Source organism: Rattus norvegicus, chromosome 10, assembly GCF_021556685.1.
Source record: "Rattus norvegicus strain SHRSP/BbbUtx chromosome 10, alternate assembly SHRSP_T2T, whole genome shotgun sequence".
NCBI classification, from domain to species: domain Eukaryota; kingdom Metazoa; phylum Chordata; class Mammalia; order Rodentia; family Muridae; genus Rattus; species Rattus norvegicus.
In genome coordinates this window covers 43,406,133-43,430,651 of record NC_141543.1, presented here as the reverse complement: position 1 = coordinate 43,430,651, position 24,519 = coordinate 43,406,133, and the positions used below count along the sequence as shown (strand labels likewise).

The following is a 24,519-nucleotide window of genomic DNA, read 5'->3' as shown; positions in this document are numbered from 1 at the left end:
ATGTGGGTCCCAGGGATTGAACTCAGGTTGTCAGACATGCTAACAAGTGCCACTTAGCCATCTTGCAGGCTCAAATGTATTTATTCTCTTATAACTTTTAATTCACTTCTTATTTTGTCTGTGTGCTGGTGGATGGCATGGTCTGCCGTATTTTTCATCTTTCTGAGACAGGATTTCATTCTGTAGGTTAGGAAGGTGTGGAATTTACCATGTTCTCCGGGCTTGCCTCACACTTGTGGCAATCCTCATCACTAAGTCCAGCAAGTGTCAGAATTACACGTGTGTATCACCATGCACTTAGGGTCTAAACTATTTTTTGGGAGCTGGAGAGGTAGGTCAGGAAGACTCGAGGCACAATCATAAACAGGGAAGTTCAGACCCCAGCACTCATGGTCCCAGCGAAGTCTGCAATCCTGGCACTGAGCCTGGAGGAGATGGGAGGTTGCAGAGCGAGCTAGCTAGCTGCCAGCCTAGTTTACAACATGAGCTCCCGCAATGGTGAGATGGCTCAACTACTAACGGCTTAGGCTCACAAGCAGAACAAGAACCCTGCTTCCACACAAGAGGCTGAAAACAATACCAGCACTCCCTTTGGCTACCCAGACGTGTGGTGTGCACACACCACATACCTAACAGGCATGAAACCCCTTTAGCATATTTTAAACTTTTAAAACCAAGTGAAAGAAACGAAGATTTTATGTAGCTAGTTATGCATATAGTATGAACAGTTCCGTCCCCAGCTCCAAAAAAAAAAAAAAAAAAAGTATGAACAGTTCCATAAAATATGTATCGATAAATCGATAAGTACAAAATATCATAGCCAATTAAGTTTGGTAATTCAGTATTAACCACGGAGTACAATGAAGTAGTTTTATCAGGTGAAAACATGCCACTAATTATAATTCCAAGAAAATGTTTCCTATCAGCGGAAGTGATTTTAAGATCAGGGAGGTGGGGGTTGGGGGTTTAGCTCAGTGGTAGAGCGCTTGGCTAGCAACCGCAAGGCCCTGGGTTCGGTCCCCAGCTCCGAAAAAAAAAGAAAAAAAAAAAAAAAAAAGATCAGGGAGGTGGTTCATTCATACCCATAATCCCAGTACTCAACTGAGGAAGGCCTGGAGTACTTCCTGAGTAAATGATCAACCAGGGTTACATGTCAAGATCCTGTCTCAAAACAAAAACTGACAAACAAAAGAACCAACAACAAAAAGGAAGGGCAACAAAATGGCTCAGTGGGTAAAGGAGCTTGCTGAGAGAAAGCAGGGCTAGCTAAATTTGAACACAGAAAGAACTGACTCCCCCACATGTGTTGTTGCACATGTACCTACACACACACACACACACACACCATCACCACCACCACCACCACCACCAGCAACAACAACATCAAAAGTGATTTCAGGGCTAGAGAGATGGCTCAATGTATAAAGAACTCGTTACCAGAGTTTGAATACCAGAACACTCCTAAAACGGGTGAGCATGGTGGCCTGGCAGAAGTCAGGTGATCCCAGGGCAGACTGGCTAGTAGGATTGGCTGGAATTGGTGAGCTCTGGATTTGGTGAGCCTCAGTAAATAAAGTGGGGAAGGCATCAAAGGAAACACCCAACATCAACTTCTGCCTTCACATGAACCTGCACATGTGTGCCCACATACACGGGAGCATGCATACACTCGTGCACACACACACACACACACACATACGCAGAAGGCTGAAGTGTAATGAGATTGCTCATTCTTTTTTTTTTTTTTAAATAATCATTTTCTTTTTTTTTTTTTAAAGATTTATTCATTTATTATATATAAGTACACTGTAGCTGTCTTCAGATACACCAGAGGAGGGCATCGGATCTCTTTACAGATGGTTGTGACCCACCATGTGGTTGCTGGGAATTGAACTCAGGACCTCTGGAAGAGCAGCCAGTGCTCTTAACCTCTGAGCCATCTCTCCAGCCCCGTGATTGCTCATTCTTTTAAGACAGGATCTCGTATAGCGCAGGCTCAAACTCCTGCCACAGCTGAAGATGGATGCTGGGGTTACAAGTGAATATCACACACCCCTATTCCCTGTTGATGCAGTGGGCTGTAACCCAAGGCTTCCTGCATGCTATGCTAGCATTCTACCAACTAAGCCGCATGCTGAGCATGGTAGCTTTTATTAGCACGGATTAATTAGATCTAATGATGGGAACGACATTTCACTCCGGGGTATAGTCTGATCATATCCATCTACACCCCCTCTTTTGTGACCCTCCCCCTCTCACTAATTGCCTTTCCCTTCCCAACCAATCCTCCCTCTTACTTTCATGGCCTTTTCCGGGGAGGAGGGGGGCTGTGAGGCCTACTGAGTTTAATTTAGTGTTGCTTACAGAAGCATGGGTGAGTGGTTATTCGCAGGAGCGTAGACAACTTCTGCATTTCACTTTTGAAATAGGTTTACATGCAAAAACAAACCACCAAATATCTACTATTAAGCCAAATATCTACTATTAAGCATCCAATACTAAAAATGCCTCTTGCTTGAAAGGAAAATGTCCGACTCTCTTCAATTCCTCTTATCAGCACACAGTACATGACAAAATGATCAACTCCAAGTGCAAACTGGGTGGGGAGATCGAGAGACAGCTCAGAGGTTGGTAGTAATATGGAAGGAGTTAAAGGTTCTTGACCTTGTACGTGAACAGTAGGCTAGACACAAAACAAACAGGAAACCTCTTAACTACCAAAGTAATGAGACATCAGCCAGCCAATCACGGGCGTGAAACGTTGGCTAAGGGGCTCATAAGTCCATACAGCCACCTTTGACATGTTTCCATTTGATATATTTCCAACCAGCGAGCGCATCATCATTCTATTTTATAGTCTTCTCTGCAATCGCATCATTATGTTCAGTCCCAGGATTAGAAAGAAAAGAGGGGGGCGGGGTCTCAGTTAAAAGGACTGACTGTTCTTCAAGAAAGCACAGGCTCAGTTCCCAGCACCCACCCCAGGTAGTCCATTCTCAGCGGCAGCCCCAGTTCTGGGGAATTTACATGAGGGCATCAGCATTCATGTGCACAGTTAAGAATAATACAAATAAAGATCTTACGTAGCTAAATGGACTTTTTCCTGGTGCTGCGAGAGGTCTTATATAGCCCAAGTTAGCCCCGAGTTCATTCCGATGCTCCCTGCCACTAACCTTGGATTCCAGATTCTCCAGTCACCGTCTCCCTTATGCCTAAGACAAGCTATGTGCACCATAGTGTGAGCTCTGAAAATGTCTGTGGTGAGTGTGTGGCATGGACGTACCCTTCTTTTGGCTGTGACTAGAAGTGTATGCAACTCAACAGTCCCGTGATTCCAACTGACTGGTGGCTACACTGACGTTCATTACCCCAGCGAAAGCTTCACAGAGGAATATTTTGATTTGTAGACCAAAGTCCTTAAAAACCGTTTCACATCTTCGGCAAAAGGTAATTTCCACAATTACTTAGGATCCAGTAACAGTGGTGGGGTGGTTCTAAGAATTTCAGATCTCGGGCTGGAGAGATGGCTCAGTGGTTAAGAGCACTGACTGCTCTTCCAGAGGTTATGAGTTCAATTCCCAGCAACCACATGGTGGCTCACAACCATCTGTGATGAGATCTGGCACCTTCTTCTGGCCTGCAGTCACATTTGCAGGCAGAATGCTGTACATAAAATAAATAAATAAGTCTTATTAAAAAAAAAAATAATTTCAGATCTCTGGCTGGAGAGATGGCTCAGCGGTTGAGAGTTCTGACTGTGCTCTTCCAGAGGTCATGAGTTCAATTCCCAGCAACCACATGGTGGCTCACAACCATCTGTATAGGGATCTGCTGTCCTATTCTGGTGTGTCTGAAGACAACTACAGTGTACTCATACACATTAAATGTAATATAATATAATATTATATATACATAAAGAATTTCAGATCTCACATTATTTACTATAGCCAAAGAGCAGTAGCTTTAAAATATATATATATATTATATATATATATATATTATATATATATATATATATATATATATATATATATATATTACTCTGGCAGGGCACTTTTGGACTTGCCTGCCTTTAATTAGAATATCATGCCTGGATATGTATTTTTCTGGGTGTTGCAGTCTAATGTGATTTAATGATTAACTCTGCATCAGTAAATGATGGCTATGATTATCTGGCTAACAAGTGAGTCATTCAGAAACTTACTGTGGTGTACACCTGTCATCCCAGGACTGGGTAGGCTGAGGTAGCAAGATGGAGAATTTGAGGCCAGTCTGGACTACATAATAAGTTCAAGGGTAGCCTGGGCTATATAATGAGACCCTGTCTCAAAAAACAAACAAATGAACAAACAAACAAAACAACAAAAAAGAGGACAGAAAGAAAGAAAGCAGCCAGGGGGTTGGGGATTTAGCTCAGTGGTAGAGCGCTTGCCTAGCAACCGCAAGGCCCTGGGTTCGGTCCCCAGCTCTGGAAAGAAAAAAAGAAGAAGAAAGCAGCCTTTTCTCTTGTTACTTTTTGTAAAGAAATTCAGTTATGATGGGATATTCTATGAGAATTCTCAGGGTCTTATGATTCAGTCACATTTCATTCTGTAATGTCCTATTGGTTGTGTAAGTCAGCCATATTTGGTATGGGAGAGGATGGGAGTGTCAGGGGCAGGGATCACCAAAGGCCAGTTTACAGGCTGCTGCCTACCACATATTCTAGGAAGGAAAGTGAATCAACCGGAGATGCACTTGTAAACGCTGCTGCTGCTGTCGGTTTGAGAAGGTCTCGTGTGATCCACCTGGACCCTGAGCCCTGATCTCTTTGCCTCCATCACCCAATGCTGTATCTATTCATGAGGTGCTAGGGATCAAAACCAGGTCCTCGTGAATGCTAGGCAATCATTCTAGCCAGAGTCACATCCATAGTCTCATTCGTCATTTTGTCCTCCAAAACAGGGTTTCTTTGTGTAGCCCTGGCTGTCCTGGAATTCACTCTGTACACCAGCCTGGCCTCGAACTCAGAGATCTGCCTGCCCCTGCCTCCCAGTGCTCAGATAAAAGGTGTGTATCACCACTGCCAGGATCTATTCTCCATTTCTTTTTTTTAAAATGTCTTTTTTTTTAAGATTTATTCATTTATTATATATAAGTATGCTATAGCTGTCTTCAGACACACCAGAAGAGGGCATCAGATCTCTTTACAGATGGTTGTGAGCCACCATGTGGTTGCTGGGAATTGAACTCAGGACCTCTGGAAGAGTAGTCAGTGCTCTTAACCACTGAGCCATCTCTCCAGCCCTATTCTCCATTTCTTAAAAAGAAAAATGGGGGGAGGGGTGCTGGAAAAATGGCTCAGTAGCTAAGAGCACTGGCTACTCTTCCAAAGGACCTGGGTTCAACTCCCAGCACCTACAAAGAGGCTCACAACCATCTGTCAGTCTAGTTCAGGGCGGATGTGATTCTTTGCCCTGGACTCCAAAAGTACCAGGCACATCAAACAGTACTTAGCCATGCAAGCAAACATCTATCCCCATAAATACTTTAAAAATTATTAAAATATAAAAATAAAAGTAAAATTGTGTTGTAAGGATCTAATGTGAACATTTAGTGCCAGTTCAACAGGCTCACAGCTGAAACACTTCCCTTGTTCAACTAAGAATCCAAATAACATTAAGCAAATACGAATGTTGATGGCTTTGTCCTAATGCATTTATTTATTCTGCCAACTGTTGGCTTACTGAGTTCCTTTTACACAGCAAGTAACAGTCTCAGCCTCAGAGGCAGGAGTGAGCAAAGTTAAATCCTTATCTTCATAAAGTAGAATTGCCCTACTAATGGAGAAAACACACTTGTGAAACCACATACACACATACACACACACAATCATGCACACATACACACAGTCACACACACATACACACAGTCACACACACATACACACAGTCACACACTGTCACACACACATACACACACACAATCATGCACACATACACACAGTCACACACACATACACACTGTCACACACACATACACACAGTCACACACTGTCACACACACATACACACACAGTGACACACAGTGACACACACATACATACACACACAGTAATACACGTATACACAGTCACACACACATATACACAGTCACACACACATGCACACAGTCACACACACACATGCACACAGTCACACACTGTCACACACACATACACAGTGACACACACACAGTAATACACATATACACAGTCACATACATATACACAGTCACACACACATACAAACAGTCACACACATGCACACAGTCACACACAGTCACACACACATACACACAGTCACACACACACATGCACACAGTCACACACTGCCACACACACATACACAGTGACACACACATACACACACAGTAATACACATATACACAGTCACACACATATACACAGTCACACACGCATACAAACAGTCACACACATGCACACAGTCATACATTGTCACATACACATACACACAGTCACACACACACATGCACAGAGTCACACACTGTCACACACACATACACACAGTGATACACACATATGTACATACACAATAATACACATATACCCAGTCGCACACACATATACATAGCCACACACATACATACACACAGCCACACAGTCACACGCATACATACACACAGCCACACAGTCACACACACATACACAGTCACACACACACATAGTTACACACAAGTCATGTAACAAATGGTCAAGTATAAATGAGGGAAAATCACAGCAAAGAATTGAATCAAAGGAAGAGCAGATTTGGGTAAATTGGCAAGGAAAACCCTTTCATAGACAAATTTTGAATGAAAAATTGAATGTGGCTTTTCAATAACCAAAATATAAAAATAGTAAGTCTTTATTATTATCGCATAACAAATTAGAATAGCAGAAATAACAGAATTTTCCCCAGTGGTGGTAGAACACAGTTGGGAAGCAGAAGCAGGTGAATCTCCAACTTCAAGGCCAACCTGGTCTACACAGTGAGTTCTAGGACAGTCAGGATTATACAGAGAAACCTATCATTATTTTATCTCAAAAATAATAAACGTGCTGGAGAGATGGCTCAGTGGTTAAGAGCACTGACTGCTCTTCCAGAGGTCCCGAGTTCAAATCCCAGCAACCAAACGGTGGCTCACAACCATCTGTAATGGGATCTGATGCCCTCTTCTGGTGTGTCTGAAGATAGCTGCAGTGTACTTATAAATAAGTCTTAAAAAGACAAAACAACTAAACAAAACAGTATTCATCATTTCACACTTTGTGTGCGTGAGGGCTTCAGGTTTGGAGGTCTTAGATTACAGTCTTAGCTCTACTTGGTTTCCATTTGATGCCCATTTGTTAGCGCTGGTTACTGGGTCATAGGGCTCAGCGCCTCCTCAGGAAGCATCTCCACATGGTTGCCTTGAACGTCCTCGACTCAGGAGACTGGTTTATCCTAGAGTGTTTTAAGAGATCTTTGTTCCGGTCTGCCCACATAGGTTAGCCCTGATTCAATTCTGAGAAGGGATTACACAAGATAATGTATGCCCGGAAGAGTCACCTTGGCAGCATTTTCTCTCATATCTTCAGAATGATTTCAACCAGTTATACAGGGCCGGGGAACCTCTTTAGGGACAACAGTCGAACTCTTACATTGCTTCAATTTACCTCCGTATCTCCATGCATCTGCTCACGTTCTCATTACTCACGGCCCAAAGTTTATTTCTTCTTAGTATACATATTTAAGTGTTTAACTTTAAATCCCAAAACCACATTTAATAAAGGGTGCTCTTGGTGGCTAAGGTTTTAGACTGTAGATTGGGTTTAAGCTAGGTCAGTACCCGATCGCTTTTTAGCGAGTCCCGGTAGACTGTCTTTCGAGGAATTTCTCCAGAGCCAGGCATGGTGGTGCACACCTATAGCCCCAGCTGTCTGGGAGAGTGAGGAATGAGAAGCATCTGATCGTATCAGTTCAAGATCACAGCAGGTAATTTGACAGTCACCCGGCCTATCAGTTCAAGATAGCAGTCTGTAGTGTCCAGAGGCCTCTTGTAAGAAAAACAATTTTCAGGCAGGGTGGCGCATGCCTTTGATCCCAGCACTTGCTAAGCAGAGGCAGGCGGATCTGAGTTAAGAGGCCTGTCTGGTTTACAAAGCGAGTTCCAAGACAGCCTGGGCTACACAGAGAAACCCGGTCTTGAAAAACCAAAACCAACCCCCCCCCCAAAAAAAAAAAAGAAAAAGAAAAAGAAAAAAGAAAACAAAAAAAGAAAACGAAAAAAACCCCAGAAACCCTTAACTATTTTGTACTGTCACTTAACAGCCAGTAAAGCTGTTCGCGGTATCAGGACCCAGCTTCCTTTAACATCTGTGCTATCTGTAGTGATGCTCCCTGTTATTCCTGATCTTGGTAATTTGTTTCATTTTTACTGATCATTTTCACTGTGGCTCATCAGTTTTATTAAAATCTCATAAAAACATCGATTTACTGACTTTTCCTTTCTTCTTTCCTCTTTCTTTTTTCTTTCTTTCTTTCTTTTTTTTTTTTTTTTGTTTCTTTTGTTTGTTTCTTTTTCTTTTTGACAAGGTCTCATGTAGCCCAGGCTAGTCTCTTTTTTTTTTTGGAGCTGGGGACCGAACCCAGGGCCTTGTGCTTCCTAGGTAAGTGCTCTACCACTGAGCTAAATCCCCAGCCCCTCTTTTTTTTTTTAAAGACAGTTTTTTTTTTTTTTTTTCCCTGTTTCCCTGTCTGTCCTGGAACTTGCTCTGTAGACCAGGCTGGTCTCAAATTCACAGAGATTCACTTCCTGGGTGGGGTGCTAGGATTTAAGGCTTGAGCCACCACCTGGCTGAGGCTGGTCTTGAGAGCCAAGAATGACCTTGAACCTCTGACCCCCGTCTTCAGGATGCTAAGATAACAGGTTTGCTTTAGCACAGTTGATGAATGTGTGATGATGCTGGGACTTGAACCCAGGGCCTCGTGCATGCTGGACACACTCTCCTAAGTACACTCCATGCTGCGTGTGTGCAGAGATCAGAGTGTCCTCCTCCATCTCTCCAACTGTTCCTCTGAGGCAGGCTTTCTTCCCGAACCCCAGGCAGAGTTTTAGCTAGGCTGGAGCCAGCAGGCCCCTGTGAACCCCCTATATCTGCACCCTCCCCCAAGCCAGGTTTATAGGCGTTTACAGGAACACAGGAGGTTTGTTACGTAGGTGCCAGGGCCAGAACCCCTAGTCCTCATGTCTGCTGAGAGCAGTCTTAACTGTTGAGTTACTGCTCCAGTTCCTCTATTTAACTGACTTTTAATATAAATAATTTTTTCTTTTTGAGACAGGGTCACACTGTATAGACCAGGCTGGCTTTGAATTTAGAGAGCAACCTGCTTCTGCCTGCTTCTGAGTGCTGGGATCAAAGGTGTGTGCCACACTGCCTGGACTAAGTTTAATGTTTATTATTTCCTTCCTTTTCCTTATTCAGGGATTTATTTTACCTTCTAATTTCTTTTATCTTTTTTTTTTTTTTCTTTTTTTCGGAGCTGGGGACCGAACCCAGGGCCTTGCGCTTCCTAGGCAAGCGCTCTACCACTGAGCTAAATCCCCAACCCCCTTACCTTCTAATTTCTAAAGATACAAAGTGAAGTCATTTGTTTTAGCTATCCCCTCCGCTCTCCTAAAATTTAGTTACAGCCAGGGAAGGTGGCTCACAGCTTTCATCCTGACACTCCGGAGGGTGAGTCCCTGTGTCAGAAAGAACAAGAGCCAAAAATGAAATTCAGGGCTTTACCGCTTACCTACTTTCCCAACGATCCTTTCCCGGCATACCATGAATACTGAGGTATTCAGTTAGTTTTCATATTCATTAGTTAACAGAACTTCCTCCGCTGGGTGTGGTGTTGAACGTTAATCCTAGCACAAAAAGGCAGGCTGGGCTACATAGGGAGACCCTGCTTCAAAAAACCTGACCACTTTATTAAACAAATGACCTTGTTTATCCCTCGTTCTGTTGGTGCATTTGTTTCATTGGGTTATTTTATTGGGTTCTTATACTTCTTCCTCCCTCTCAACACTTACCCCACCCTGATTTTTCCATCCCCCAATACTAGGTAAGAGAAAAAGTTTAGAGGGGAAAGGGTGCGTAGACTTCTATAGGTTGCTACTTCTTGATGATTAGGGTTGTCTGGTGCCTTGGGGACAGTCCCATCTGTTGTCAGGATATCCAGCAGACCAGCAAACCAGCAATGGAAAACATCAGGATCCAGCAGCAATGGGGGCAGCAGTGGGGGAAGCAGTATGGGAGGAATAGGGGCAGCAGTGGGGGCAGTGGAAGCAGCAGCAATGGGGGTGACAGTGGGGGAAGCAGTATGGGAGGAGTCAGGGCAGCAGTGGGGGAGAGCAATGGAGGCAGCAGTGGGGAGCAGGGGGGAAGCAGGAAGGGAGTAGTTTACTTTTTAAAATATTGTACAGTATTTCCCTATCCTTGCTGGAGCAGCATCTCTCTCCCTAGTTATTCATATTTATAAAGTCATATAGGATCAGTTATCATATAAATGTCACACAGGAACTATGAAGAGGCAAGGCTGGGGTTGTGGCTCAATGGTACAGGGCTTGCCTAGCATTCAACAGGCCTCAGGTTCTAACCCTAACACTGAAAAAAAATGTATAAGATTTGGTGTATATGGAAGCTTATTTGTATGTACACTTTCACGAATGTGTGTGGGCCGGAAGTCATTGTCACCTGCTGTCAGTTGCTCTGTCTGCAGCTGGAGCTCATTGACTGACTAGGTTGGCTGGCCAATGAGCGCCAGGGACCCGCCTCCCTCAGTCCCTCCCGGTGCTAGAGTTATAAGACAGGGTGACCATGCCTTGCTTTGATGTGTGTACTGGGGACCAAACTCAGATCCTCCTGCTCATAGAGCAAGCATCGTACTTGACTGAGCCATTGTTCTCATCCTTAAAAAACAAACAAACGGGCTGGAGAGATGGCTCAGTGGTTAAGAGCACCCGACTGTTCTTCCAGAGGTCATGAGTTCAATTCCCAGCAACCACATGGTGGCTCACAACCATCTGTAAAGAGATCTGATGCCCCCTTCTGGTGTATCTGAAGACAGCTACAGTGTACTTATATATATAATAAATCAAATAAATCTTTAAAAAAAAAAACAAAAAACAAACAAACAAACACCTTTAAACACACAGTAACCAGGGGCTGGAGCCAGTTCAGCAGTTAAGCATACTCAGTTGCAGAGGAGTTCAGTTCCAAGCATCCACATCCACAACTTACAACTGCTTATGACTCCAGTTCTAGTTCCCACATCCTTCTTTGGCTTCCATGGTCACCCACATATATGTAGTGCACATAGGCACATAGACACACACACAGACAAAAATAAGAATGCCAGGTGTTGGTGGCACAGCACGGAAGGTAAAGGTGGAAGAGTTCAAGGCCATCTGCAGCTACATAGAAACTTGATGCCAGCCTGGGTTATGAGACCCTGCCTCAAAAACTTCCCAACAGCCTCCCTGAGATGTGTGGTTCTTCAGCCAAGGCTCCAAAGAGACTCATGGATGTTAAACTGGGAGACGGGGCTGGGGATTTAGCTCAGTGGTAGAGCGCTTACCTAGGAAGCGCAAGGCCCTGGGTTCGGTCCCCAGCTCCGAAAAAAAGAACCAAAAAAAAAAAAAAAAAAAAAAAAAAAAACTGGGAGACATCCCAAATGCAAAGGTATGTGGTGGAGCACTGAGTTATACCCAATAGTACACCCACCTGACATTATGCCCAAGGAGTCCATCAACAGGAGGAAGGAGCATAGCTGGGTTAACATGGTGCTGGCGCCCACGTGTGCTCCAGCTGCTGTCTGTCTTAGCAGAAACGCACTCCAAATGCTCGGTTCCATTCATGAAGAAGTCAACTAAGGCTGAATCTTCATATCCTGACTGAGAACTAATATCTAATAAAAAGGAACTGGTAAATGTGGAAACACAGATACACAGACACACACATACCCCTCAAGAAACCAGAAGGAAAAGAGTGGTAAAGCACTGTAACGTGGGGCTGGAGAGAAGTTGGCAGTTAGGAGCACTTGCTGCTCTTGCATAAGATCCAGGCTCGCTTCCCAGCACCCACATGGCGGTTTCTAACTATCTGTAGCTCCAGTTACCACAGAGGGTCCCATGCCCTCTCTGGCCTCTACATGCTCTCACAGAAGTGTGGTGGATACAAACTCATGTAGGCATACACACATACAAATAAATACATCTCAAAAAAAAAAAAAAACTTGAAACTTACATCATTCCAATGTAGTGTATTAGGTTCTTTGAATTTATATATTCAGGATAGAAAAAAAATCAATAATTTTCTGATACAAACATAAAAATAGAGCACATTTATTAACAGTAGGAAAACTACTTACAATAACAAAATCTCACATAATAAACACAGCCAAAAGAGCACAAGAAACTTGTTGATACTCTGATGCAGTATCATCAAAGACCGACCCATACACACCTTAACATATACCACATGAAGCATTCATTTCATAGGCGGGAGAAAAATGACTTTTGTCCATCACTGAAATAGATTTCCTGGTTTTCAGCTTTGATTATGTACTACAGATAGAGTTCAAAAATTATTTAAAAAAAAATGTTAACAAAAGCTGAGCATGGTGGCGTATCTGTAGTCCCAACACTAGAGAAGCAGACAGGTAGATCTCTCTGAAATCGAGGCCAGCCTGCGCTACAGATCAAGTTCAAGGCCAGCCACGCCTACAAAATGAGACCCAGTCTTTACAAAAAGAAAAGCAACAGCAAAAACCCAATAGTCATTCCTAAAATAAACATCTTTATATATATAACATCTTTATTTAATATCCTACACAATGGTGAATACTTAGAAAGTTCTGGACTTTAACAAGTCTGACCAGCTAACTTGCTTGCTTGAGCACGTCTTCAGTTCCCCTGGGAGTCACAAATGCTTTCTGTCCATTGGTCCAGAGAAGAGAGAGCTCTATTTCTTTTTCCTCTTCTTTGGTGGCTCGTCGTCAGAGCTGCTCTCGGAACTGCTGCTGCTGCTGCTGGAGGAGCTGGAGTCCGAGTCTGAGTCTGAGTCTGAGGAGGACGAGGAGGAGGAGGAGGAGGAATAGGCTGAGGAGGAGGAGCTGGAGAGGCTTCCATCTGAGTCGCTGTCCTCTGAAGAGGACGAGGCAGATGTCTCGCTCTCTGATGAAGACTCACTGGCTGAACTGTCACTGCTAGACGTACTCGTGACACTCTTAGGCCTATAATGTTACACAAAGAGCACACATGGGAAATGGACATTTAACTCAGTGCTTAGAAACGCTCGTGCTGAGCTCCTGCAGCTAGCCCTAGCCAGATGTCTGGGGATCGCCTAACTGCTGAAACACTTTGCAAGCTCTCTAGGAGTCCATAAGGTGTGCCCCCCATACACTGAGCATGCTGGCACAAGCCTTCCATCCCAGGAGGTAAGGCAAGAAGGTCAGAAGTTCAAGGTCACCCACAGCAACACAGTAAGGTCAAGGCAAGTCTGTCACACACACACACACCCCCGTCACCCCCCCCAACCAACCAACCAACCAACACACACACACACACACACACACACACACACACACACACACACACACAAGAAACACAAGCAGGGCATGGTGGCTGTAACCCTAGCACTCAAGAAGCTTAAGTATGAGGGTCACCATGAGTTTGAGGCCTGCCTGGGCTACAAAGTGAGATCTAGTGTCCAGAAAATAAAACAAGGGCCAAAGGGAAGGCTCAGCACTCAGAGGCCTTACTATTCTGTCAGAGGCCTGTCATGGAATTTGGACCTCAGCACCCATACCTGGCAGCTCAAAAATACCAGAAATTTCAGCTATAAGGAATCCAATGTCCACTTCTGGGATCTAGAGGCACCCCTACACACACACACACACACACACACTCTCTCTCTCTCTCTCTCTCTAAAAAAACAAAACAAAAGCAAAACCGAACAATAAAAGAACCCAAACATGCCAGGCAGATCTCTGAGTTCTCCTCGATTGCTCTACACTTTAGAGTCACTGTCATGGAACCTGGAGCTCCCTGACTCAGCTGGGCAGGGTGCTCAGTGATTCACTGGGACCCACCCATCACTACCTCCCCAGCGCCGCGGCTGCACCAACCCCTGCTGCTGCACCTATCTATTGGCTTATGTGCATGGCAAACACTTTACCAACTGGGTCATTTTTCCAGTTCCCTTTAGCAAAATCTTGTAAGATTTATTAGGTCAAGACCAGGCAGCAGTATTATTGTCAGGTGTAAGGATTTTAGAATGTTATAGGAAAAGGAAAAATGGAGCCAGTAAATTCCACGTAACAGGAAAAGATTAGAAAATACAATCAAAACCAAGAATTGCAAACAGGGACTGGAGAGATAGCTCAGCAGTTAAGAGCATTGACTGCTCGTCCAGAGGTCGATTCCCAGCAACCACATGGTGGCTCACACAAGTATCTGTAATGGGATCCGATGCCCTCTTTCTGGTGTGTCTGAAGACAGTGGCAACGTTCTCGCATATATAAAATAAATAAATCTTATTTTTTTTTAAAGATTTATTTCATTTATGTGATTACACTGTTATTGTCTTCAGAGACACCAGAAGAGGGCATCAGATCTCATTACAGATGGTTGTGGGCCACCATGTGGTTGCTGGAGATTGAACTCAGGACCTCTGGAAGAGCAGTCAGTGCTCTTAACCACTGAGCCATCTCTCCAGCCCAAAATAAATAAATCTTAAAAAAAAAAAAAAAAAAAGAATTACAGACAAAGACTTCAGGCCAACCTTCCTCCCCCAGGTAGTGTCACCTAAAGCTACCTACCTCCTCTTCTTCTTGGTCTTTCTTTCCATGTTGGTCTCTCCCATGCTAAGGAACAAAGGGAAACAAAAGCTCCTATTAATAAGAGTGACCACAAACTCCTCTGCTACCCTCAGGCTAATTCTGTTCTTCATTGCATATGCTCAAGGCACAGATTTCTTGCTCTAATCAAGTAAAAAGTTTCCTCCTTCCCGGGACAGGCTATCCACAGTGGACTTCGTGCTTCCTTCAACAACACATTTTATCTCCTGTACCATCAAGGCCTGTTAGTAGTTTAGACGACAGAACACAGAGTTGTTTCTTCTTTGGTTTAGAACTTTACTTGTTGACCAAGCAAGGGCACCAACAGCACAGCAGCCATAATCCAGCTTCCTAGAATCACATGTGGCCATTTGAAAATTTCACAAAAGCAAATTTAATTTCTGTACAGTTTCCAAAATTTTAGTTGTTGTTTAAAACAAAAACAAAAACAAAAACAAAAACATGGAATCTCAATAATGTGAGGCTGCTCCCTGACACCACAAAAAGCATCCGAGCATGAGCTGCATCTCTGCCATCGGCATGTACACGGATCCAGCTTTCAGATTACAGAACTGCTCCTGTCACCACAACACGTGGTGCGGGTTCAAGTCCAGGGCAGGCACATGCTGTGCAAGCACTCTGCACCTCATACAATTTCACTGTTTTCTTTTTCTTCTTTGAGACAAGGTCTCATGTAGCCCAGGCTAGGCCTGAACTCACCTATTCCCTGATGGATGGCGCTGGATGGAACTCAGAACCCTGTGCATGCTGGGCAAGCACTCTGCAAACGGAGCCATATCTCAGCCCACGTTCTACCTTGTACCTTAAAGGTTTTCAAAACGAGTTTCTGCTTCTTGATTAGGAAAATAGGTTGATCCTGTCACAGACACATTCACCACACAGAACCACCACAGGCCTGCAGACATGTTGTTTCACTCTAGCCAATCTCATGAGAGAATTTTAGTTCAAAGTCTGCAGTGCTATGTATACTCCATCTTCTGCCGTACACAGAAGGCGATTCTATTAGCCGGGAGCAGGCAGTGCCTTGGGTTTTTTATTTTTATTTTTAATATTTATTCTTTTTTTTTGTTTGTTTTCTTTTTTCTTTCGGAGCTGGGGACCGAACCCAGGGCCTTGTGCTTGCTAGGCAAGTGCTCTACCACTGAGCTAAATCCCCAACCCCATTTATTATATATAAGTACACTGTAGCTGTCTTCAGACACACCAGAAGAGGGCATCAGATCTCATTACAGATGGTTGTGAGCCACCATGTGGTTGCTGGGAATTGAACTCAGGACCTCTGGAAGAGCAGCTGGTGCTCTTACCTGCTGAGCCACCTCTCCAGCCCCCATTGCCTTGTTTTGTGAGAGATCACAATACAGAAAAGCTTTCAGTGGTGTGTCAAACCCTAGACCATCCTCACTGTCTAGACATCAGCCCTGGCAGGGCTGAATAATTAGTTAATTCCAGACAAGGTCTACCTACCCAACTCCAGATAACATGGATTTAGTTGTCCAGACTGGTTGGACCGTGAAGTCACAGAAATCTACCTGCTTCTGCCTCTTGAGTGCTGAAATTAAAGGTGTGAGCTATAATACTGGCTGGGTAGATATTTATTGTTAGAATCTGGCGAAGTTTATTAACTCAGTTTCTAACTTTAATTTTTACATTCATTCTTCAGAAACATGACTTACCAAAAAGATCAAGTTTTGATACAGAAAAGCCACAAAAGTATCTATTATATATAACACACACAAGCAAGTGTGCACACACACACACACACAGACACACGGGGGAGGGGAGAGAGGGAGAGGGGAGGGGGAGGGCATGTGTGGTACTGGGGGTGGAGGGCTCATACATGCACTTGACCACTTAGCTGTATCCTTGGCCTACTGTGAGAATACTCGTTCTTCCTTTTGCTCTCCATCCCCACACAGCCCTATCGACTTTCACATTTCATGTGTCCCATACCTGCCCTGCTCCTCTCTCTTAATCCTCCCCACCCCTAGGGGTGATTCCATTTGCTTGCTATGGAGCAGCAGCAATGAGCATGGCAGCTAAAATACCTCTGTGGTGGGATTAGGGCCATTTGGTTAGAGGCCCAGAATACTATAAGTAGGTCATATGGCCATTCTAGTTAGGTTTTTTTTTTGTTGTTGTTTTTTTACTTTTAGAGCCCATATTGATTTCCATAGTAGCCAAAGCACCAGTTTACACTCTCATCAATAGTGAATAAGGCTTTTCTTTATCCAAGGATAATCCTTGCCAGCTTTTGTTGGCCATTCTGCATTTCTCTGATGGCTAAGGATGTTGGGCACTTTTAAAAAAAATATTCATTAGCCATTTGTATTTCTTTGTCACTATTAAATTCCTTAGTCCAAATTTTAAAATTGGGTTGTTTTCTTGTGTAGTGATTTTAGTTCTTTGCACACTCTAAGTATCAGTTCTTAGCAGGCAAAGATCCTGGCCCAGTTGATAGGCTGTTATTTTGGTTCCCCCCCCCCCCACTCATCTAGTGATTTCCTTTACTGTCCAAAAGATTTTTAGCTTTACAAAGTCTTTCTTGTCAATTTGAGAGGGAGATATTTTTGAAGATAGGATGTCACTATATAACACTGTCTGGCCTCAAAAGAAGAGACCTACCTGCCTCTGCCTTATATTAAAGATCGGACCACCAAACCTGACTGTTTTTTAACTTTGGAGACAGTCCAGGCTTGCTTTGACATATACTATGTAGCCAAGGATGACCCTGATGCTCCTACTCCATAAATGCTAGGATTACAGGTGTACACACCCACACTTAGCTTAAGTGGATGAGACTGAAATGCTCAGTGTCTTCTGAACTTGAAAACATGGGAATCCAGTCAGGAGTATTATCTAGGGACAATTCACTCTTATCCCTTCCTGTCCAGTGTAGGAATTAAGCTGTAAATTCTGCACAGTAACTAATTATATAAGCCTGGTTCACTGGCCATGTGAGGATTTCCCTGTTGTAAGAATGGGACCAGTGCCTGTAGGTCATCATCTTTCACCGTTCTCAATAGGATCTTTTTAAATGAAAATCTTGTTCCGCTGTCCTTATTTATTCTTTGGGTGGGACTAAGGGCCTCTCCACATTCTTAATTTATAATAAAGGGTAGGGGAGGAGAAAGTCAAAAAAGAAAACCAATAGGCAAGTTCTTACAGATTTCTTTTTGGAAAAAAGCATGCATTGATTCCATGATCTATTATTTTTTTTAAATTTAATTTTTGTGTGTGTGTGTGTGTGTGTGTGTGTGTGTGCACGCTTGTACATATGTGAGCACAAATAGGTTAATAATAGCTACCTTACTAGTAGAGATTTGAGGTTTAAGTATGCTAGTACTTATAAAGAGCATGCACAGGGCCCAGACAGAGTAACCATTCATTAAAAATCAGCCGATAGTATTATAAGCTGGATGTGGCAGCGGTGCACACCTGTAATCCCAGCACTCAGGAGACTGAGACGGGAAAACTGCAAACTGAGACAGGAGGACAGCCTGAGCTACATAGCGAGAAGGTCTCCAAAGCCCAGAATGAACAAAAGTATCAGCTAGCATTATAATGAAACTTTCAGCCCCTTAACCGACTCTGCAAAGGATTCTGTAAGGCCCCTGAATACCACAGGTAAACCTACCTTTGCTGCAGTAATCTATTTTCTTTTTCTTTTAAAGCTTTCTTCAGCTCTGCTGTTCTCGAAGGCCTATGTAGGTACTTTCTTTTCCCTTTGCATTCATAAGTCCAATGTCCAAATTCCAAGCATTTCTGACATCTTACGTGTTGCTTATTGGCTTCACTACAAAGAAAAAAGAGAACACAACAAACCTTGGAAGTTTTGTCTTGGGGCACTGTCTGACCTAAAAGAGCAGAAAGTATCAAGCAATGTTTACCGTAGTCTGCAAAGCTACTTAAGTGACCAATGCATGCAGCTTGGGGTTCAACAGAAGGAGCTGAGTCTTGCTCTTCTTTTCTTTCTTTTTTTTTTTTGGAGCTGGGGACTGAACCCAGGGCCTTGCGCTTGCTAGGCAAACGCTCTACCACTGAGCTAAATCCCCAACCCCGAGACTTGCTCTTCTTTTTTTTTTTTTTTTGGTTCTTTTTTTTTTTTCGGAGCTGGGGACCGAACCCAGGGCCTTGCGCTTCCTAGGCAAGCGCTCTAACCACTGAGCTAAATCCCCAACCCTGGCCCGAGTCTTGCTCTTCTAAGCCCAGCACCGAATATCATGCTTATACTCCTCACTTTCATGCCGAAGTAGGAGGATGGCTCTGAGTTCAAAGTCAGCCTGAGCTGCAGAGCGACCCCGTGTTTCAGCAAAGCAAAACAAACAACAAAAATTCTAAGTTTTCCCATCCCAGCAATGATGTATTTGGACCAACATTTTTAGCTCAGAATATAAAGGATAATAAAGATTTTTATTTTCTTTGCAAAATGCTAGATATTAAACTCAGAGCCTCCTTCCTGAATTGTCTACTACTAAGGCAGACCTCTAACCTGTTAAAACACCTTTAAGGCTGGGAAATAGCTCAGGTGTTTGCTGTAAGCCCAAAGACCTGAGCTGCATCCCTAGGTCTGTGTAGTGGAAGGAGGAGAACTGACCCCAACAAGTTGTCCTCTACTCCTATACACGCGCAAATAAAAAAGGTTATTTGTTTGGTTGATTCTGCAGCTGTAGACCAGGCTGGCCTTGAACTCATAGATCTGCCTCTGCTATCACTTTTTTACTTACTCATGAAAAATGGTGGCAGTGCGATAACTCAGTGGGTTAAGGCACTTGCCACACGATACTAGGATTAAAAGTGTGAGCCACTACAACCACCTTGTACTTTAATAAAATAGTCCTTGAGCTTCCAAACAAACAAACAAACAAACAAACAAACAAACAAACAGAAAAACCCAAACTTTATCTATTAATAAATTTTATGAGTAAGACCCTTCTGCAATACAGGTCACATTTTTTGGAGCACCAAAGCACCACAAAGGGGAAATTTTAGACCTGTCACATAACAGGCTACAGTCCAAAACCAAGCATATTTAGAGTTGGAGAAACGGTTTAACAGTTAAGCACTTGCTGCTACTGCAAAGGATAAATGGTTTGGTTCCCAGATTCCATCCGGCGACTTATAACCATCTCTCCCTCCAGTTCCAAGGGGTCTGACACCCTCTTTTGACTTCCGAGGGCACCAGGGACACACATGCTGTAGAGATGACAAGCAGCCAAAGCACTCACACACATAAAATAGCTTTTAAAAAATGTTTCTAGGGGTTGGGGATTTAGCTCAGTGGTAGAGCGCTTGCCTAGCAAACGCAAGGCCCTGGGTTCGATCCCCAGCTCCTAAAAAAAAAAAAGAAAAAGAAAGAAAAAAAAGAATAGAAAAAAAAATGTTTCTAAAGGAAGCCAGTAAGTAACATCTCTCCATGGCCTCTGCATCAGCTCCTGCTTCCTGACCTGCTTGAGTTCCAGTCTTGACTTCCTTTGGTGATGAACAGCAATGTGAAAGTGTAAGCTGAATAAACCCTTTCCTCCCCCCCCACCCCCCCCAAAAAAAAGTTTCTAGGGGTTGGGGATTTAGCTCAGTGGTAGAGCGCTTGCCTAGCAAGCGCAAGGCCCTGGGTTTGGTCCCCAGCTCCGAAAAAAAGAAAAAAAAAATGTTTCTAAAGACTGGCACATAGAGAGGGATTGTCGGGCTTTGTGGTGAAACTTTTGCTTGGCGTACGTTACTCCTCGGTTCAGCCTTTGGAAATATTATATAAAGAAGAAAGTTAAGCTATTTTAAAGCTAGACACAGTGCACTCCTGTAATCCCAGGATCCTGAGGGGTGAGGCAGGACTGAGAACAGAGTGAAATGGAGATCTGTGGTAAACAAAACGGATGGGACAGGGAATATGATGGATGACCAGCCAGAAACCAAAAATACACAATGGAACTGTATACTAAATCTAAGAAAAATATTTAGCAAAGATGAAGATAAACCTGTTAAGAAAAGCAATACAGGCCTGGTGAGATGGCTCAGCGGTTAAGAGCACTGACTGCTCTCCCAGAGGTCCTGAGTTCAATTCCCAGCAATCACATGGTGACTCACAACCATCTGTAACAGGATCTGATGCCTTCTTCTGGTGTGTGTGAATAAAGTGATTAAATAAATCTTAAAGAAAGGAAGAAAAAAAAGAAAGAAAGAAAGAAAAGCAATACAAGTGTAGGCCTTTAATCCTACCACTCAGGAGGCTGAGGCAGGAGGATCTCTATGAGGTCAGCCTGGAGAAACCCTGTCTTGAAAAACCAAAAGGAGAAGCAATATGAAACAAGGAAAGACTCATGACTTTTTTTTTTAAAGATTTATTTATTTTATTTATATATTAGTACACTGTAGTTCTCTTCAGACACTTCAGAAGAGGGCATCAGATCCCATTACAGATGGTTGTGAGCCACCGTGTGGTTGCTGGGAATTGAACTCAGGACCTCTGGAAGAGCAGTCAGTGCTCTTAACCACTGAGCCACCTCTCCAGCCCGACTCATGACCTTTAAGTGGAAAACACTCCTTGTTTTTGTTTTTAAGACACGGTCTCTGTTGTCGCCCTGGATGGCCTTGAATTCACAGTTCCACCTGCTTCTGCCTCCTGAGTGCTGGGCTTAAAAACGTAATCCACCAATATCTGGCCCAATATTCAGGTTTTTAATTAATAAATCATAGCTTAGGTCAGGAGCAAGAAAGTTCAAAGCATGCAGGTACTAGAGCCATAAACAGTGTTTTCCTTTCAGTTTCGTATGACTTTTGATAGGTTTCAGAAACACAACATGCCACCTCACAGGGCCATACAGAGTGGGTGTAACTGGAGGGTTTAGTTTTAAGATGAAGTCTTCCAGGCTGGACTCAAATTCACGTTCAATTACCCAGTCTCGGCCCCTTAAGTCGCTTACACCACTGAATGGGTAGCTACTGAGTTACTTTGTTTTTTCTTTTTGGAGACAAAGTCTTCCTATACAGTCGTGGCTAACCTGAAGTTTTGCTATGTAGACCAGGCTGGCTTTGACTCACAGTATTCCACCTGCTTTTGCTTCCCTAGCTCTGGGATTTAAAGGCATCTGCCACCAGGACTGATAGTTACTGAGATTCAAAAAAAAAGGTAAAAATATTTATTTAAGCTGGGCATGGTGGCACATGCCTTTAATCCCAGCACACAGAAGGCAGGCACCTATCTTGAGTTTGAGGTCAGCCTGGTCTACAGATATTCCAGGACAGCTAGGGCTACAAAGAGAAACCCTGTCCCTAAATCTCCCCCCACTTACCCCTAAATTCTAACAGACTCAAAGCAATTATACCACTGTCTATCTTTCCCCAAATCCTCAGGTGACTCTGTCCTTCCTATGGCTTTTAGTCTGTCTTCTTCAAATGTCACCCCTCCGCAGATGCGTTTCTAACCCAACTAACTTGAAACGGGCCTTTCCCTTTCCCCATTACAACCTCTTACTTCCTATAAAGCTTAATTTTGTTTTGTTTTTCGAGAGACAGGGCTTTTCTATGTACCCCTGGCTGTCTTGGAACTCACTCTGTAGACCAGGCTGGCTCCGAATTCAGAAATCCACTTGTCTCTGCCTCTTGACTGCTGGAAGCATCACCATCGTGGTGCTTCAACAAAGCTATTTAATCCACTAGCTGTACTTGTTTAGAGTACCAACAGGTTCCACAACAAAACTGTAAGCTGCGTGTCTTGAATACATTTTCTTCACACTGAAACTGTCAAGGAATGCTAGTACTAAAGTAATTACTGAGAAGACCGCAGAAAGTGAGACGGTAGATGGGAAATGAATAGGCATTTAAGTTAGGTTTGTTTCTAGGAAAGGCGATAAGAAGGAGGCGGGAAACGCAGCAGAGGGAAAAGTTTGGATCCTTGAAAGGGAAGATGTAGGACCGTGCATCCAGGCTACCCTTGACGTGTGGAACGGACAGAGGGACACAAACCACCCAGCGACCAGCTCTTGGATTCATTTCGGACTCCCTTCAGAACCCGCTCAGTCCCGCAACGGCACTGGCTACCGACCGGTGTCTGGACGCCCCCAGCCCTCCCGCAGACCCCACTACGCGTCTTACTCACGCTTGCCGCCGAGCTATAAGCCGATGCATGGGAGTCGCCATCTTGAAGCGGCCGGAGTCTGCCGCACGGGTTTTTGGGAAACTCAGACGGGTGGGCGGGCCCTTAACAACCTCTGAGGTTCTGGTCGGGGCCAGAGGAGCTCATCCCAGTAGAGGCGACTGGTGGCCTCTAGCTGGTTTGTTGTCTTTAATGCGGGTCTTGTGTTGAGTATGAATACGGCCTCGAAGGGTGATCGCAAACGAGGGATCTATATAGAGTAGGATTTTGTAGTATCAAAAATCCTGTAAGCATTTTGGAGACTGAGGCAAGAGGATTGCTACGTGTTCAAGGCCAACGTGGAAAAACATATAAGGCCCTAGCTCAAAAACAAAACAAAAAAGCCAGGCAATAATGGCCCGTATCTTTAATTCCAACACTTGCTGGGATTTACGGCCAGCCTCGCCTACACGGCAAGTTCCAGGAAAACTAAGGCTGCACGCAGAAACTCCGTCTTAAAAAGCAAAACACCAAAAGCCACAAGAAATTACAGGTGTCAACTTGATGACTGGATCACGCTGGTTTGTTTTGTTTTGTTTTTCCCTTCTGTGAAAGATCTGTGTAGAGGAGTTTTTAATCCAGCAATATGACTGTTCTGGAAAGGGATCATAACTGGCCGGAATACAGACACGTGTTCCAGGCCAGCATGGTACAGAGCAAGTTCCAGGTAAAGAAATTTAGAACCAGGTGTGGCAGCACATGCCTTTAATCCCAGCACTCAGGAGACAGAGGCATGCAGATCTCTGAGTTCTAGTCAGTTTGGTTGAATCAGTGGCTTGAGAGCAGGAGGGGTAGGGAGAGGGAAACAGAGACGGAGACAAGATGAGCGGGAGAGATGGAGAGACAGAGAGACAGAGACAGAGAGGGAGCGAGCAGTTTTACCAGGACAGTTTTACAGAGACAGGTTTCAGTCTGAAGACAGAATGAGTCAGAGAGAGAGAGGGACCAGAAGATTAGAACAGATTGCCAGAGTCAGTTTGAGGCCAAGTAGAGCAATTCTGTCAGAAGCTGAGAGAAGCAGGTTAATGCGTCAGCTCAGAGAGTTTAGGCTGAACCAACCAGCCAGAGTTCAGAAAGAACTAGAAAGGATGGGTTTATTCAGTAGCAAACCTCTGAGATGACAATTACATCTGGTGAATAAAAGATACATTCACAGCTCTGATGGGACCAGTATTGGCCTCACTGTTAGTATTATTAGATCTCTCTCTCTCTCTTTTAGATGTGTATGGATGTGTTGTCTGCGTGTACGAATGTGCTTGTGCGTCATATGCGCATGGCTGGTGCTGAGGGGGTCAGACCAGGGCAGTAGGTTACCTGCAACCAGAATTGTGGATGGTGTGCAGAGAACTGAACCCACATCCTCTTCAGGAGCAACGTGTGCTCTTAACCACTGACCCAGCTCTCTGCCCCCTATTTCTTTTTTTTTTTTTTATTTTTAAAGATAACATCTTTTTTCAGACAAAAAGAACCTTTATTCTTTGTGTAGCC

At 43.8% G+C, this 24,519-nt stretch overlaps 1 protein-coding gene across 4 annotated transcripts; it reads right to left on the bottom strand.

Annotated features, from left to right (window-relative positions):
• Nucleotides 1-12,358: 12,358 nt before the first annotated feature.
• Zcchc10 (zinc finger CCHC-type containing 10) lies at nucleotides 12,359-23,055 on the bottom strand. Of its 4 annotated transcripts, none has more exon segments than NM_001271026.1 (4): nucleotides 12,359-13,280; nucleotides 14,868-14,912; nucleotides 18,541-18,699; nucleotides 22,996-23,034. In NM_001271026.1, coding segments are annotated over 4 exon segments (504 nt in total). In that variant the 5' UTR covers nucleotides 23,025-23,034; the 3' UTR covers nucleotides 12,359-13,009.
• Between the last annotated feature and the right edge of the window lie 1,464 nt (nucleotides 23,056-24,519).